This window comes from Balaenoptera musculus, chromosome 12, assembly GCF_009873245.2.
Source record: "Balaenoptera musculus isolate JJ_BM4_2016_0621 chromosome 12, mBalMus1.pri.v3, whole genome shotgun sequence".
NCBI lineage: Eukaryota > Metazoa > Chordata > Mammalia > Artiodactyla > Balaenopteridae > Balaenoptera > Balaenoptera musculus.
This window is the reverse complement of record NC_045796.1, coordinates 90,156,897-90,173,025: the sequence shown is the minus strand read 5'-3', so window position 1 is coordinate 90,173,025 and position 16,129 is coordinate 90,156,897. Positions and strand designations below refer to the sequence as shown.

Below are 16,129 nucleotides of genomic sequence, written 5' to 3'. Positions count from 1 at the left end.
TACTTTGCCAGAAAATCAGTTGCGTGACCTTTGGCTGTACATTCTTCTCAAGTCATGTGTAACTAAGTAAAAGGCCACATTTGTCTATTGCATTTTTATGCTGTGTCTAGTATGCAATCAAGGTGACCAGATTTAATGTTTAATATTTTTGGCAGCATGGATAATAATTTAGCTATTTCTTATGTACATCACTAGGAGATCTATGTTGTTAGTTAAAATAGTTATTTAAGTTTAAATGATAATTTACTGGCCAACAATGTGTGTGTGGGGGGGGGTGGTAATCTCCTTGTTTTGTTCAAATATATCAGAAAATTATTTATCAGGTACAGCTGAGTCTTATTAATTCCTATCTTCAGGGATGTAAAAGTTAAACATTTAAAAATATTTAATGGATGATTTTATTAATTGTATTTGAATTTTTTCTTTTATTATAAATAGCTCCTTTATGATATATATAAAACAAGAGCTACTGTGATTGTTACTCTGTACCAGGGATTTTTAAAGTAATTTATAGGTTTCAGCTGATTGCTTCCTTACAAAACAAAAAAACAAGAAAAACAAAAAAAACACAAAAATCTGTGAAGTAGGTACTACCCTTTTATTACCTTCCTTATTCAGAGGTGGAAACTGAGGGGGAGTGATCTGCTCCAGTCAGCAGGGCACAGTGATTCATGAAACAGCTAATAAGTGGAGGGACTGAGATTTGAGTCCCAACATGGATGTATCTGCTTACCTCCTTGTTATTAGAAAGAGCCAATGAAATAGTTTTAAAAATTAATTTTGATACACTTATCTTTGAAACTTAAATTTCCTAAAAAACATTTGACTAACAATTCTGCATTTCTAGAATTTGAATAGATCTTAAATTATGATCACTGGAAGAGTTCAACCGTAATATGTCTTTTGTGAAAATTGTAATGTAAATACATTCCCCATATGATTATACTTTTAAAATGAATGAGGAAATTGGAGCATAGTCTCAAAAAATCATAGCGGAATAGGAAAATCTTAAAATCATAAAGATAGGATAGCACTGGAATTTCCTTTAAATCATTACAATGATGGGTGTGGAAAGAACATGGATTTTGGACTGACACAATGGAGTAACAATTCCTGATCTACCATCTTTGAAAGAGTTCAAAGAGCATGTGTAATACCAAACACTCTGAGAACCTCCACTTGCCTGTGAGGTCTTTGTGAGATACAGAGAGAAATACCTACTCCTCATATTGGATTAATATGTCCCAGGCTTTCTTCTATGAGTTTATACGCCTTTACTTATTCACCCATTGTATTACACTAACTCCACAATATTTATCCACTAATTTAAACCTCACACCTACATTTACTACCCTCGTTCATGAGTGAGTAAACTCCAGCCCAGACAGCTTAAACTTTGCAAGACCTCGGAACCCCTAAATGGCCGAGCTGGTGTTCCAACTCTAAAATTCTTGCTCTAGAGTCCATGATCTTAATGTATTTTCTTAAATTGGAGCCCAACACGTAATTGCAATCCAATAAATTATAGTAATTATTACAGAGTATCAATATATATAGTTTCTTTGTCATAAAACCTAAAAGAAAGAAATTCTACACCTCTCTTCACCCATTACAGTTTTATAATTCCTAAATGTCTTGGTTCAACTAATATGAATTTATTTTTATCCATTTGAAAGTGAAAGAAGTCTCTGTTCTCCATTATTTCATACATATTTTCACCGATAATTCTACAAGTCTCTGGTGTGGTTCACCATGTCTCTGGAGACATCCACTGTGGTGAGAGGGGCTGGCTGAGTTGTGAGCTGAGTTAGGGGTAGAAAAATGTGCTGGACGTGACCAGGGCTCAATATTATGTGTGCTTTATAATTCCTTACATTTGGTCTCTTCATGTTTTCTGCTTATTATAAGACTAACGGAAATTTCTGGTCTTAGTCGAGGAAAATGCTGTAGAGCAGGGATCAGCAAACCTTATCTTAAAGGGTCAGACTGACGTTTGATGGCTCATTATAGTATTCTATTCATTACATAATTCTATTTTCTTGTTCCATTTTCACCTGTTATTATTATCTATAATCAATTTGAAGCAATATGAGAACAAAGTGTGTTTTATTTACCATTGAATCCTCACAAACTGGCACTGTCACTGGGGATGGATAAATGTTCAATGAATGAGTGAAAAAATAGATGAATGAATAAAGATAATGCTACCACTACTAATCTGCTACATCTGGTTGACATTTGTTTATATCAGACATCTTACTAAATTATGTATATGTGTTATATTACTTAAGAAAGATGAGTATTTAAAGAAAATCAAACTTGTACAACTTGGCTTATTTAAATTAGAAGGTGTACCTCACACTTTTATGGAAATTCATATCATATTTAAATAACATCATAAAAGAAATGATCAGCAAAAATACTGTTGTCATGTTTCATATACTAGACTGTGTTGAGTTAATTATCTTATTGCAGTGATGATTTGATGACTTCCTTAATCTGAGTATTTAGAACAGGAATATGAGGTGATTTGTTAAGGTAGAATGGTCTTGGGAAAAGAGCATGCATTTTCAATTCAAAATTGGCTTCAAAATTTAGCTGTGTAATTTTGGACTTTTAAAGGAAGATTGTTATAAAGACTGGCAAGTTTTAAGCGAGCAGTCTCAAATTTTTGATATCAGAATCTCTTTGCACTCTGAAAAATTATTGAGGGCCCCAAAGAGTTTTGTTAATTGGGTTATTGGGTCTATCAATATGTATAATGCTAAAATTAAAACAGACTTTTAAAACACAAAAACATATAAGTACACATTACATTAGTGATCAGAGGGATGACATCGCATCATGAAGCTTCTGGAAAACTCTATGTACACTTATGAAAATGAGTACGAAAAAGGCAAATAACATCTTAGTGTTATTATAAAGAGAGTGTTCCCCTTAAAGATCCTTTGAAAGAAACCTGGGGTTTCCCAGGTGTTCCCAGATCACATCTGCCATTAAACTTATAAAAAATTGCAGCAATTATCATCATTGAGAAATTGGGAAATATAATTGTGGAAGAAAAGTTGAAAATATAGAGAAAAGAAGAGAATGAAAGCTATTCAAAGCATATACTATTTTGATATATAAATAGTGTACACTGAATGGGAAGAAATTACAAAAAACAGGACACACAGCCTGGTGGTGAGTATAAAAGACATATTTAAGGTTAAATTTTACATTGATAATAACCATTAAAGTGGTGAATCATAACAACTCACTAAAATTTATGTTAAATAAATTTGACTTACCTTTAAAGTACCATTTTCAATAAATAATTGAATAAAAAGTCCATCTACTGAATCGAAGTCTTGTTTGACGTAGAGCAGGAGTCCATAGGCGTTGGAGGTCTGAAATTCTAGGGAGATGTTATTTTGTGGATTTAAAAACACATTCCGAAATTCTAGATAGGAATCTCCGTAATAACAAACACAACTGATATCTGTGGAGTCAGAAAGAAAATACAATTTATGTTGGAAGTAAATGTTCAATAGTCGGATATCACATTATAACATTAGCATAATGTTTTCTGAAATGGCTCTGACCTGACTCTTTTCTGCCTATGACGAGCTTGGGCACCTATTTTCTTTGCCATTGTCACAGTGGTTTGACATAATTTATATGTACTGGGGGCATCATGATCAAATTTCATTGGAAGGTAGGGATGTCTAGATCTTTAAGTACTCTTACCTAGATTTTATGTTACAGGTCACCAGAAATAGGAACATTTTCTAAAGACATCCTTATTCACTGTATATATAAGATGTTGGTACAAAATTTTGATTCGTGTCATTGTTAATTTGATTGGTGGCGTTTGAGGGCTGACAAAGAATATTGGGAAATAAAGGAATTGCCACCTTTTTGTAGCAATGCTATATTATCTCAGCGTCTTAAAAAACATCTCTTTCTCTTTGTTTTTCTTTTGCTTTCTGAATGATTATGTTTTAATTAACCTTAGTCTTTCAAGTAAAATACGGAGACGTTGCGCAAAATACTTTGACAATTTAATTTCTTAAATTTATAAATATATGATTAGTGAAACCTAGTTAGCTGATTTCTCTAAGTTAATTATGTTATATCATTATTAAAAGTTACTTTTCTTTGATAAATACTTGATTGATCCTTGCTGATTGATGATATTCCTGTAACCATGAATTTGAATCTCTCTCTGTCCTCCTTCTGTGACACACATACACATACACAAACTCTCATTTAAAACTTCCAAATTGTTTATTCTTTCACAATTAATATTGATAGAAGAGATTATTCATGAAACAATGTGAGATTTAGTTTACTGCCCATCATAACACTTTTCATAAAATCTGTATTTTAAAACTTAAACACAGTTTACAGTCTATGCAGATTATTTTTCTTATTTTAAGATTTCAATAAAGTTTTAGAAATACTCATTGTGTAAATTTTCAAACTTGTAAAAAGCTCTAAGGAAATAATCAGCTAAACCTCAAAGAAAATATTTCCTTTTAAGTAGAAATAAGACGGTTCAAAATACTGACAGAAAACATTTGTGCTTTGTAGACATAAAAACATATACATATTTTTTAATATCAAGGAATTCATTAGAAAGCTACTTAAAGATTGAAAATATTAAAAATGCTTTCAATTTTGGCTTTCGAATTGTTTTAGTTGTTATGTTATATAGACAAATATTTTTTCCTTGTAGAATTTTAATGATGTTTTGAAGGCACAACATTAAATAATTTGAAAAGTTTCATCCATTTATTTGAATGAATTGTGAAAGGAGACAAATATCTGTTTTATTTAAAGTTCAAAATGTAAAAAAGCATAACACATTTTCAGAAAAAGACTAACATTACAACATGAATGTACTCAACATTCGTGAAATAAAGAAAACACTATATATCTTTAAAATGGTTCAGAAAGAAATATATTTTCCAACAATAGCTAACTGAAAATTTATTTTAATTTCATTATTTTAAGATATATATTTTTTTGGACTAACTTTTTAAAAATTAAGTGGCTTTGCCATCATGTGATTAGTGCTCTATAATAAAAGCCCACACATGCACTCAGTTGTAAGCTACATGAGATCAAGAGCCATATATGTTTGGTTCAGCATTCTACCCCAAGTGCTTGGTTTTCTTAAACATGTAAAAACACTTACTATCTCTTATGGAAAATATAATTAATTTTGTTTTTAAATGTGGTTGGAAAATTATATTTTCTTATGTTTGAATTAAAAAAAATCAGGAAATATTTTGCATAGAGTATTCAACCATATTTGTAGTGTTTCTTATTCAAATGCATGAATACAGATTTTTATTTCACATCTCCCTTAGTGAAAATCTTAATCTATTAAAAAGAATGGTGGTGGGAATTACAGAATGGTTTTGTGAAGAAAAGATATGTATAGAGACTATATTCAGTAATGATGGGCTATAATTCCATACATTTTTCATTATCTAGAACTAAATTACAAGTTCCTGAATTTTGGTTTTCATTTTTTCAAATAGAAGAATCGTTATCTGAATTGTATGCCCTCATTTTATAATTATACCTCTGAATGAGGTTATATGCTTTTGGTGTAACTAACCAGAAAGCCCAGTTCAATGTAGCTTCAGCAACAAAGAAATTTAATGGCTTACATAAAAGGAAGTTCAAGGATAGGACAGGCTTCCAGATGGATGCTTGTGTATGTAGAGGCTCAGCTGGGTCCTCATAAAAGAGCTGGATTTCTTCTGTCTCTGTTCTTCTACTCATATGGCAAGCTTTAATCTAAGGCTTCCTTTTCTCCTGATTCTAATATGGTGGCCAGTGGTAGCTTAAGTGACATACCTCCTTATTTGTGTCCCCAGTCACTCAGTTTTCAAAAGAGGAAGGAAGAACTTTCCCAAGTGTAGAATGAACCTCTCCTAGCAGTTGACTGGCTAGAACTGGGTCACACATGAAGCCCTCCACTGGCGATGAAGATGGGGCCAGTTCCCACTGAGAGATTGGGGTAGTGTTCACCGCAGATGAAGTTGGTATCCCAGTACTCCTCAGATTCATACTTTGTTTCCTGGTTATTAGCAGATCAAAGACTTGAAGTGCAAATCACACGTCCAAGCCAGAGACCTTAACTTTCACCTCCAACTTCCTTCCTCTGCTTCTCCTTCTGAGACATAGTTCTTATCTTCATTTCTAACTATGCATATTGAGTATACAAATGAGTCTAGTCACTAAAAAGTTTATGTGAAATTTGGTTGTTGCTGGGTGGGCAGTTGAAATTTTTGACACACAACTATTTGAATTTCCAGTGCATAGTAACCCATAGCCAGCTCCAATGCATGAGGATAAAGAAAACTTCAAAGCTGTTTCAGTGAAAAATCAGAAGTCAGTAACCCTGCCTTCCCCCATAGCACAAAGAAGGGTTTTAAATAGATTAGAAGAATAATAGAATAAATATATTTTAGAAGAAATGGCAAATATAGCTTCTGAGGCATAAATACATATTTAAATTAGAACAAACAAAATAAAACTAATGTGTTAATATTCTTCTTCGATAAATTATGAACAATTACTCCAACAGCACATTTTCCTTTAATAAAGTAAATATATAGAAAAAGTAAGTAATTCTTAGCTGAGTCTTTTTCTTTTGGTTTTATGGTTTAGCATATCACAAAATACTGAACACATTTCAAAGAATGGAGTCTTTTTTGTGGTTAGTGTACTATATGTAAGATTAAACATGTAAGTTGGAAACTTATGAGAGAATAACTGAATACCAAGCTCTCCTACAATATTAATAGTTTGATAATGACTCTATAAAGACTGGACACTTTAAAAAGGACATATATTATTTAACCCTATTTCTAGTAGATTATTGTCAACATCAGTGTAATCCATGAATAATCACTCAAAGAAACTCAAAGAAACATTCATAGCAAACTATGTATTTCTCTCTGGAGTATGTATCAGTAACTAAATGTTAAGAAATATTTCACAATTGAAAATGCAAAATGATCCTTTATTATTTCATGTGTTTTGGAGGTAATATCTAGGAAAAAATAGTGGGCATTTGTGATATGTGGGTGTGTGTGTGCAAATTTTTCTGTTAAATGAAGTTTCAGTTTGAGAAAAGATTATATGTATCACATAAATATAATTCATGTAGGAAGGTGCACTTAGTTTATTAAGAAGCCTGTGTTCAGTCTTGATTCTACCAGTGAGCAGATCACAACCACATATCAGCTGCAGAAATACCATGTGACTTGGTTTTCTTAATTTCCATTTTTTCTAGAAAGAGGAGCTTGGATTTTACCATTACAGAATACTCTCCATGTTCAATACTATATAGTTCCACATTCTCTAAATTGTGTTTAATTCACCTTAAAATCCAAATTTATGTAGTCCATTTAAATTCATCTCAATTAGCTTAATATCTACAAATAAAGCAGAAGAAAGTAAGCAAATTAACCTTCACCCACTGTTTACTAATGTACCAAGTTTGTTAAACACTCTACTCATGCTTTCAAAAATGCTGATTTTTTCCTGTCAATTTAAAGATTTATGCCATTTGAAAATGCTTTTGTGGGAAGTAAGCATATTTTAAAATAAATTATGAAATATTTGTTCTTGTCATAGATTTTCACAGATTGATTGGTCTGTTGACTGTGAGTCAATGACATAATTTATAGAGCAAGTATAATCGTATAATGCAAAAAAAAAAAAAATTATCAAAACAAACACTACTGAAATGCAAAGCCAGAAATTGCAGTTTAAGATTGGCAGAGACTCCTCCGTGTAGCCAAAGGAAATATATAATAAATAGGAGTTACAGAGGCAGATTTAAGAAATTACGTGATTGCAAGACAAGCTGAGAGACAACTAGTCAAACAGTTGAATACATTTTTCTCTGAAAGCAATGAGCAGTCCTTGTGAAAGGAAGCACAACACCTATGATCACAATATTTTCCTTTCACTGGCAAATGGAAATAGATTATCAGAGAAAATTCCTTTAATAGTCACCCACAGGATAGGAAGTAAAACACAAATCAAATCATGCCACTTTCCTGTTTAAAAACATTTCGGCCAGTTGTCTATGGCAGGATTGTCTAGTATTGACTCTCTGTATAGACTCTTTCCAGCCCTTTCTTTCTCCTTTGTCTTTTAATGTGGAGTGCCAATTATACTAGGATAACTTACAGAGCAGGCACCCTTCCCATACTCATCTGCATTCCCAGTTCTGTCATGCATCCCCTTCCTGTATGTAGGTCTATTTACGGGATCATTATCCTATTCCATTGGACAGACTGTAAACCCCAAGCCAATCAAACACTGACTTAATTAGTATAGCTTTGGGATGCGTCTTGATATCGAGTAATGCAATGCTGCATATTCTCCTTCCTTGGGATTGTGTTACTGACTGTTTGTCCTGTGCCTTTTGATACAAATATTGGAATCAGTAACATGTGCAAGCATCCTTTTAAATTACATAAACACTCTGAATAGAAACTAATTTGAATCCCATTGATTTTATGGAAAAAATTGTAAGTAATTGATATCTTCGTGACATTTTATCCTCCTACACATGGACATATATATGTCTCCATTTTACTAGAGCTTCTAAAACATTTTTAATACAGTTTTATAACTTTTCTCTATAAAGGTCATGTGCATATTTTCTTAGGTTAACTTCTAGAAACCTTCTGAATTTTTTGCTATTTTAAATAGTCCTTTGTAATATTACATATTTTACTCATGTTGGCATATTGAAAAGCAATCGACTGTTGTATATGGAGCAACCTGGTTAAACTCTCCTATTTTTAACAATACTGTATCATCTGTGAGTAATGAGATCTTTCTTTTGTTTCTAATTCTTAAACTGTCTTATTAGCTTATTACATTGCTTAGGACCATCAGAAGAAACAATGAACTGAAATAATTAAAATGAGATTTGGTTTATTTGTTTGTTTGCTTTGAAGGAAGGCTTTTAAGCTTTCACTTTTGAGTGTAGTGTTTTGCTCTTCTTTTATAAGTGATACCTTCTAACTCATTAAGGAAGCTCAGAGATACAGAGAACAGATTGCTAGTTGCCAGAGGGGATGGGGATGAGGGTGGGCAAAAATGGGTGAGGGGGTCAGAGAGTAAATCTTAAATGTCCTCATCACAAAAATGAATAAATTAGCTATTTATGAAATAAAATTCAAATTTTAAGGCAAGACAAGAAAAATTTAAACATAAAATTCTTTCTCTGCCCATTTGGGTCTCCTCCCTCCCTTCCAGTGTGCACTGTGCATCTTCATTTTGTGTTAATCAGACCTCCCCAAGGGCAGAAATACCTGCTCAACCATAAAGATCAATTTTCCTTCTTCTGGTACCAGCCAGGTAACTCCTTAGAAGGTAACGTTTCTTTCTCAGTCCTGTAAGGGGTCATGATGACCCACCACTTGCCTTGTACATGCAGACACCTTAAGTGAACTTTAGGTATGATGCCAATATATCATTTTCTTTAAAGATAGTGATTGGTGCATAACAGACTGGTCAGACAACCTGCGGAGACACTGGGCCACACCTAAGGGAAGTTCTTAACTTAAATACTTATGACCTTTTAACATTACTAGCTTTATTACTTGTATTCTGCCTCTTTTACAAGGTTATTGTTTCTTGCATTAACAAATGTGTGACTGAGCCTCTGATAAAATTAATGATGATTAGGTGACTTGAAACAATTGATCAAATATATAGTCCCATAAGAGCAATGATTGTAGTAGTTTAAATCTAGATATGGGAAGAAGCACCAACAGAGAACAATTTCCTGGATTGTAACAGACCAGTAAGACAGGAGGTCGAGAGACTCCTCTTCAGTTACTGTTAACAAGGCCTAGACCAGTAATAGCACGTTGAGTGACCTATCAAGAAATCATCACAGACCTGGGATTGAGCATTCCTGAACTATGGGGCAAATTAGTCATGAAATGCCTCCTAAACCTTGGTTGAAATTAAGACCAAAAGGGAAGGGATTGTAAGATAAAGAATGTTGCCCACCATCCAGTTCTACAAGAATCAAGTCATTAGCCATTGTAGTCACTGACCTACAGTACATCCTGAAAGGAATTCTGGGTGAAGATCAAGATGAGGCACTTTGTGCTGTGGGAAACCTGGCAGAACTGACGCTAAGATAGTTAAATATTTTCACGAGAAAATTTTATGAACTCAGTTTCTTGCCTCTTCCCATACTTAGAAAAGTGCTAAAACCATTAACTAAGATCTCTCTTCCTCAGAAGTAGCAGTAGCCTTCTACCAAGATGAGTGCTTGATTGCACATATATACCCCTTTACCAAAGTCACATATATACTAGCCTCCCCCCCGTTACTTTTTCAGAACAGTTCTTAGAGCTCTCTGAGAAGCTGTCACCCAGGTTATAATCTTCAGATTGGCTCAAATAAAATTTTCCATTTCTTCTTACATTGACTACTGATTAATTTTTTTGTTGTTGACACTATGTATGGTGATGGATGGTAACTAGATTTGAAGGAGAAGAACAAACCTGACTCCATGTTGGATCTATTCCTTTAGCTCTAACCTTTGTGCTCTGTTGCCTGTGCTTAGTCATGCTGGCTCTGCACCTTTGCAAAGGAATGTTGCCTATAGCATGAAATACACAGGATAGCCCATTCTCAAGGCTCTGACCTTTAAAAATATAACACTTTTCCATTCATACAGAGATAAAAATTACAGAAAAAAATAACAATTGTCTTGTTGGATGCTTACAGTAACATGGTGACCAGAGCTACATGGACAGCTGCAAGAACAAAGGATTCACATCCTCTCTGGAATCTGGCCGGCACCAAGAAGTCTGCAACAACCAGCCATATCCTCTCCTGTTCTAGTATAAAAGAAGCCTGAATTTTAACTCAGGTAAGATTGCTCTTTGGGACACCAACCCACAATCCTCTTGGTCTGATGGCTTTCTGAATAAAGTCACTATTCCCTGCCCCAACACCTTGTCTCTGGCTTAATTGGCCCGTTATGTGGTGAGCATAATGAGTTTGGACTCAGTAACATATTTATTGTTGTGATCATCCCACAATGTATACAAATATTGAATTGTTATGTTTTACACCAAAAACTAATATAATGTTATATGTCAATTATACCTCGATACAGGTCATACCTCAGTAGAGTTATAACAACAACAGCAACAAAGAACGCCGGATGGAAGCTGTGAGGGACACAGAAAAAAGATACCAAGTGTTGTAAAAGGAATTTCCCTTCTACTCTGTAGTTCACTGACATTTTTAGCAGACTTTAATATTAAATTTTATCAGTTTTTCACTTACTGATATGATTATACTGTAAATGACTTTGATATTCTAATATTAAACCTTTATTTTATCCCATAAATAAATCCCATTTGCTTACAATGTATGTACATATATGGATTTCATTACAAGAATCCATGCTTAGGATACTTGCATCTATTCTGATGATTGAGACTGCCTTTTAATTTTCATTTTTCCTGGCTCCCTTTCTAACTTGCATACTAAAGTTTTATTTAGCTTTATTAAATAAATTGGGCAATGTGAATTTCCATTTCTAATTTCTGGAGTTTTTTTTTTTTTTATTTGCCACCCAAATTCTGTATCAACCTATAAAATTGTGAATTGTACAACATCCTAAAATAACTACAAAAGATTTCATTTAATGTAATGATTATCCATAAAATTAGGGTGGCCCCTATTATGATCTTGTAATTACAACAAATATAATTTTAGTTAGGAACCCTGGGTTTAATTATATACTTTATCATTTAAAATTGTGAGATCTTGGATAAATATTTTAACCTACTTGATCCTTTCAGTTTCTTGATCAATACAACGGCAATAAGAAGGTTGTTCTGTTATAAAATGTGTGGAAGTGCTAGACAAAGAATTTGCTCCAGTCTGTATTTGGGTAAGAAACTTCCTACAATGAAACAAAGATCTTGCAAAATTTATTTTTAAAACAGTTGTTATAAGAATATGCTCTACATTTTTCTGAGGCAGATATTTAAGAAGGTCTGAAGCACATGGTATGGCCACATTCAGTACATCTAGGTAGAACCCGAAGGATTTCAAGGTGGTGTGTGTTGGGGCTGCCGTGAGGTCCAGAAGTGCCCTCTGTTCCCCAGCAGCTCACTTTTTTTAACGTGTTTTATTACCTGTTTACAGGAACAAAATATATGAATAAAGCTAACTTTTTAAATAATGATAATTATTTTGTAAATTTTGTTAATAAGGTAATTCATATCCCATTGTCTTTTCCTCTTTACATGCATCATCTAGTTTGAGTCTCACTTCAGTCTGGAAAGTGTGTAAGGACTAGGTTCTTATGAACCCTATGTTTCTATCTGAGAAACTGAAGCTTAGATAGGGTAATTTGATCAAAGTGATAGATCTTAGAAATGGGCTTCTTTTATCAAAGCTCATGTTCTTTAACTCCAGTTTTATTTTGTGTGAACAGGCTGCTGATCAATTATTGGAAACATACAGTCTTTGGAATTTTTTAACAAAATACAGTATTCATTTATAAAAAGGTCCAGTGTGGATCCTCGTATAGAATTCTTACATTCTCTATAATGTACGAGAACGTGTAATGATGTGTATCATTGAATGTACAAACTGTACCCTGCTTTCCAGTGGGCTCCAAAGTGCCTATAATCTAGTTTTCAAGTACGGCTTTTTAAAAAATTATAAATAATCATTGAGTTCTTAGATAATTTACATAACTATTTGATTACTAAAGGTACTCTGAAATTAAGCTATAGTTAATCTTTGAGATGATTCGTATAATATCTCCTCCTCCTTCTCCTCCTCCTACTGTGTATTGTTTAAGAAATATTATAGGCTATATAGAGTCTTCCTGGTGGGCTGGTTATTTACTTACCACATAAAACATATGAGGCTTATGAGAAAAATACATTTCCATAGAGAAATGAGTATGTGGCCACGCTGGGGAGACTTTTGTTACTTTTTTTAACCCTTCATCTCCTTGACCAATGAGTTTACAGAGAAAACAAAATGAGTAACTCAGGGCTCTTTTGTTGTTCCTGGGCTCTGAGAGCTCTGGAAAGATGCTCATGCAAATTGAGGAGGGACTAATTTTTTCATGCTGAGAAGTCTTTGTATTTATTTTTTCTTTTGATTCTGACAACCTAAACTTTCCATTTATAAGATTGATAATGACAAAATGAAAAAATATGTTGAAAGAGTAATTTTATCTGTCAATGTGTATCATGATAATAGATTCTAGGGGACCAATCATGGATAAACTTACATAGGTGTGTCACATTGTGTATTCATCAGAAGCCATAAGATTTGGACTATGATGGTTGGGAAAAAAGTAGAAATTTAGCAAGTGCTAAAAACTGATTGCTAATGTGTAATGCTTGTTAATTTCCAGTACAATAAAAATACAAATGATCCTACAGTACTAGCCCCTATGTGATGTAACCAAACACTCTGTCTCAGTAATGATAGGGTTGAGGGCAGGCTGCCCCCAAATATGCCACTTTGCCATATTGATTATTTTGAATTAAAGGTACTAAGAAAAAACATGGGCATGAAGGAAACTCTGACACTCCTTTGTCCTCTGAAAGCAGAATATAATCTCCCATGTGAAGGGTGTCGTCCTTGTACCAGGAGGTAAAGAGACTGCTTATCACCAGAGACAAGGAATTCAGGGTAGAGAAGGTTGAAGAAACAAACTTTGTTACTTCTTTAATTTACTACCCCTAGCCTAAACTTCTTTTTTTTTTTCATTTTAAATCTTTCTATATTTATTGTTTCTTTGTCTAAAAGTTACAAAATCTGCCTACCTTGGTCACTTCTTTAGTCTCATATTTTTATGAGCTTCTGTATATACAAAATCAAATTTGATTTTCTTCTGTTAATCTGTCAATTTAATTATTAGACCACCCAAAGCACTGAGAAGGGAAGATGGGAAAGGTTTTCCTCTCCTATAATAACTTATGTTATAGTTAATAAAACTTGAAATACACTTTTCTAATTTTCCAGATATGTTGTTGCTTATTCTGGGCAACATTTCAAAAGTAAAATATTTTCCCTGTGCTGAAAAAAATGAATAGTTAATTCTTTACTCATATGTAATTAAATAGAATCATAAATACTTTATATTTACTCACTTAATATTCTTTTTTCATGTACTTTATTTTACTATCTATCATGTTATTTCAATAATACCTACAGTCTAATTATCCTTCTCAAGCTGTCTTGGCAATTATCAGCTTTAATTCTTTTCAATGCTCAGACGTTACTGATGGACAAGGAAGAAATAGAGGTGTTAATAGTGATTATCCATATCTCGCTTTATTCCTAGCATTCAGTTTTTAATTAAATGTAATTTTCAACTCTTCATCTGCTCTTTCTACATTGTTAGATTTCTGCTTTTAACCAGCAGCTGGCCACAGGGAAGAGTACAAAGGAAAAACAGAATCATGTGTCTCAAAATTGTGGGACCCAGAAAATAAGATTAAAGTCAGGCTATGCACATAAAAGTGTACAGATAATATGATTTTATACACTCTCACGTATGTGTACACATATGGGTACACACACGCACACAAACACACACGCACACAGAGCAGTCTTTAAGGTGCCCATGATGGGAGTGGTTCTTGCACATGGACATTTTCCTGCAGGTGTGACAGGTTAGAGGATTTATTTTGAGAACAGCCACATTTAGGAAACTCTAAGAAGGCCCACTGGCCTTTCATGCACCTTCTACTGATATGAAAATTCATCATTAATATAAGTCAAGGCACAAACCACATATATTTGGCATGTTTCCTCACTTATTTGTACTATGTGGCATTTTTAAAAGCCACTTCTAATTCTTTTGGAATAAAGTGTGGAGAAAAAAAGAAGAAATGATATATTTTTCATTATGAGAGTCCAAGGAGGAAGGTTTATAAACCAAAAAAGTGATATTCCCAGCATGGAGGCAGCAGCTAGAGAGTCAGGATTAGTAAAGAAAAGCAGTGGGGTACCATGCTGGAGTGTATTGATGGAAAGTTGAGGAACACGCACATGCAATACAGTTTGTTTTCTGTAGTCACATTTTTAAAATACTAAGCTTATTTTCTTTATATTCCAGTGACAGTGGATGTTCTGGTGGGTTAGCAGAAATGCCTTTATATTACTGAAAAAGGATCTAATCAAGAACAATAACTTTCATGGTAGAACTATTGGATCTGAATTCAGAAGACTTGAATGGGGATTCATTACTTCATAGTTGTGCAAATTTGGGGCACTATATGACGTCTTTGGTAAGTTTTAGTTTTTCCAGGGCACATATTTTGAGTGTTGACTCTATTTTGATTTCGGAGAAATGATTTGGAACTCATATTACTAAATAAAAGAGCTAAGTTGTCTTTATTAAGCAAAACAACTGGATTTTCATTCCAGAAAATTACTGATATTTTACACCATTTATCTATACTGCACCTGTAAGTCAAACATTTTTAAAGTAATTACTTTCTTATAATAAGACTTTAAAATGTGTCAACTGTCATACAGAGTGAAGTAAGTCAGAAAGAGAAAAATAAATACAGTATGCTAACCCATATTTATGGAATCTAAGGAAAAAATAAAAAAGGTCATGAAGAACCTAGTGGTAAGATGGGAATAAATACACAGACCTACTAGAGAATGGACTTGAGGATATGGAGAGGCGGAAGGGTAAGCTGTGACAAAGTGAGAGAGTGGCATGGACATATATACGCTACCAAACGTAAAATAGATAGCTAGTGGGAAGCAGCCACATAGCACAGGGAGATCAGCTCAGTGTTTTGTGATCACCTAGAGGGGTGGGATAGGGAGGGTGGGAGGGAGGGAGATGCAAGAGGGAAGAGATATGGGAACATATGTATATGTATAACTGATTCCCTTTGTTATAAAGCAGAAACTAACACACCATTGCAAAGCAATTATACTCCAATAAAGATGTTAAAAAAAAATGTGTCAACTGTTAGAATGTCTGAAAACTGTAATAATCACTTGATATTTCCATTTTTCCTAGTATTAAAACAACTTCTACTCAACAATTTTATTGAGGATTAGTTTTATACTG

General features: G+C 33.5%; 1 protein-coding gene across 1 annotated transcript in view; it reads right to left on the bottom strand.

The window, feature by feature from the left end:
* The window catches only part of EYS (eyes shut homolog), a 1,768,116-nt gene that overhangs the window by 749,274 nt on the left and 1,002,713 nt on the right, over positions 1-16,129 (bottom strand). Inside the window, exon 21 of the mRNA XM_036871239.1 lies at positions 3,291-3,481. Coding sequence (XP_036727134.1) covers positions 3,291-3,481 — 191 coding nt within the window. The remainder of the gene's footprint in view (positions 1-3,290; positions 3,482-16,129) is intronic.